The sequence below is a fragment of the Vicia villosa genome, unplaced genomic scaffold, assembly GCF_029867415.1.
Source record: "Vicia villosa cultivar HV-30 ecotype Madison, WI unplaced genomic scaffold, Vvil1.0 ctg.001583F_1_1, whole genome shotgun sequence".
Lineage (NCBI taxonomy): Eukaryota > Viridiplantae > Streptophyta > Magnoliopsida > Fabales > Fabaceae > Vicia > Vicia villosa.
The window spans coordinates 282865-284967 of NW_026705665.1; the positions used below are offsets into that span (position 1 = coordinate 282865).

At 26.8% G+C, this 2103-nt stretch overlaps 1 protein-coding gene across 1 annotated transcript; it reads left to right on the forward strand.

Annotated features, from left to right (window-relative positions):
- The first annotated feature begins 437 nt into the window (after positions 1–437).
- LOC131635870 (putative F-box protein At1g47790) lies at positions 438–1262 on the forward strand. Its single transcript, XM_058906502.1, has one exon. It carries the CDS (start codon positions 438–440, stop codon positions 1260–1262), a length of 825 nt encoding a protein of 274 aa, XP_058762485.1.
- The last annotated feature ends 841 nt before the right edge of the window (positions 1263–2103 follow it).

The window sequence follows — 2103 nt, forward strand, 5'->3', positions numbered from 1 at the left end:
TCATATTGATATTAAATTATTGTTTAAGTATGGAAATATAATATAATTGATCTTATTTATATTAAATTACCTCTTTTTAAAATATTCTGTCAACATATAATAGAGACAATATATTTTTCCTTCCATATTAATTTACTAAAAATACTATTAAAAAATAAATAGATTGTTTCTATTATATGTTGACAGAATATATTTTTTAGTAAATTAATATAGAAGGAAGTAATACTATTATTTTTTAATATATTGTATTCTTCTATATTAATTTACTAAAAAATACTATTAAAAAATAAATACATTGTCTCTATTTTTTGTTTCTAAAACTAAAATGAATATATTATACATATAATAGAGACAATGCATTATTTCCTTCTATATTAATTCTAATAACACTTTTCAATATATTTTATTTTTTCGTTGTTAAAAGGCTCTATTTCATAATGGCCTCAAGAAGCCAAGCCGGCGTTATTTCCAATCATCCTCTAAGTGAAAAAATAAATCAACCATCATATTCATTATCTTCCTCTTCGGTTTCTAATCCTAACAATTCACTTGTTTCACTAACTTCACTTCCAATTGAACTTGTATCAGAAATCTTTTGTAGATTTCCAGTGAAGCTTCTCCTTCAACTTCGATGCCTCAACAAATCTCTAAATTCTTTAATCTCTGATCCAAAATTCACAAAAAAGCATCTTCAAATGTCAATCACGCGCCACAAAGTCGTCTTAAAATCCAAAGATAAGTCCCATGTAATCTCTTACCCACTTCAATCCATTTTTAACTCAATCATCCTTAACCCTACCCAACATGATATCCCTTTCAACGAAAAACACTTCAACATCATCGGATCTTGTGATGGAATCCTCTGTTTAGTTGTCAACCTATTCTCTGTTATTCTATGGAACCCTTCCATTCAAAAGTTCAAAAGGTTACCATCTTTGAAAAGTCCATTTCAAAGAGGTAGAAGTGTTAATGTGGAGTATGATTTTGGATATGATACATCAATTGATATTTATAAGTTGGTTGTTATTTTTACTAATGCTAGTGTTAAAAAAGCTAAAATTAAGGTTCATGTTTTGGGTACTAATTCTTGGAGAATGATTCAACGGGATATTCCTGTTCCGGCTATTGAATCATTGTGTTTTGTGAGTGACATGTTTAATTGGTTGGATGATACCAATTATAATATTATATCTTTTGATTTGAATAATGAATCATATAACAAGTTTATGCTGCCAAATTATGGAGATGTTTGTGTATCATAGCTCGAAGAAATGAATTTTAGAATAATGAATCATATATCTTTTGATTTGAATAATGAATCATATTATATCTTTTGATTTGAATAATGAATCATATATCTTTTGATTTGAAGAGTTGTTTGTGTATCATAGCTCGAAGAAATGATTTTTGTGATGTTTGACAAATGAAACAATATGGAAATAAAGGTTTTTGGACTAAATTGTGTCAAGTTTCTTTTCCTTCGTTTGTTACCCATATCGAGGCAATTATGGATTTTCAACGATGATCAATTGTTGCTAGTATATAAGGAATTATTGAAAATGAATATGGTTGCTTTCGATATCAATAGTAGTATATTTTTAAGATTCCAACGATGCAAATTAGTGATAGTTTGGTTTACCCTAAAGTGTGTATTGAGAGTTTTATCTCACCTGAGTTTTGATGTGAGAATGTAGATCTCGTATTATGTTATTTGAACAAAAGAATAAATTTAAACTTCAATGTTAGTTTTCTTTTATATTATCAAACTATAATTTGACTTATGTGACATTTAAAAAATTAATCAACCACTGATATGAGATAAAAAAAGTATATGATATGGCAAAAATACATTAATATTTATTTTCTTATATTTCTTTAACTTTTTTCTCCTAATTTTCTTCTCTACAATTCTATTTTTCTTCTTTTTTTATTTAGTTCATCTTTGAACATAATATCTTGAAAATCTTAACTATTTGATTCAACATATGTGTAATGGCAAATTGTTTTAACAACAAAAACTACAAACAACAAAAAAGATATGCATGATGGCCACAAATTAGGTCTATTATTCGAAAAAGGTACGTTGTTGTCATAACATTCTAC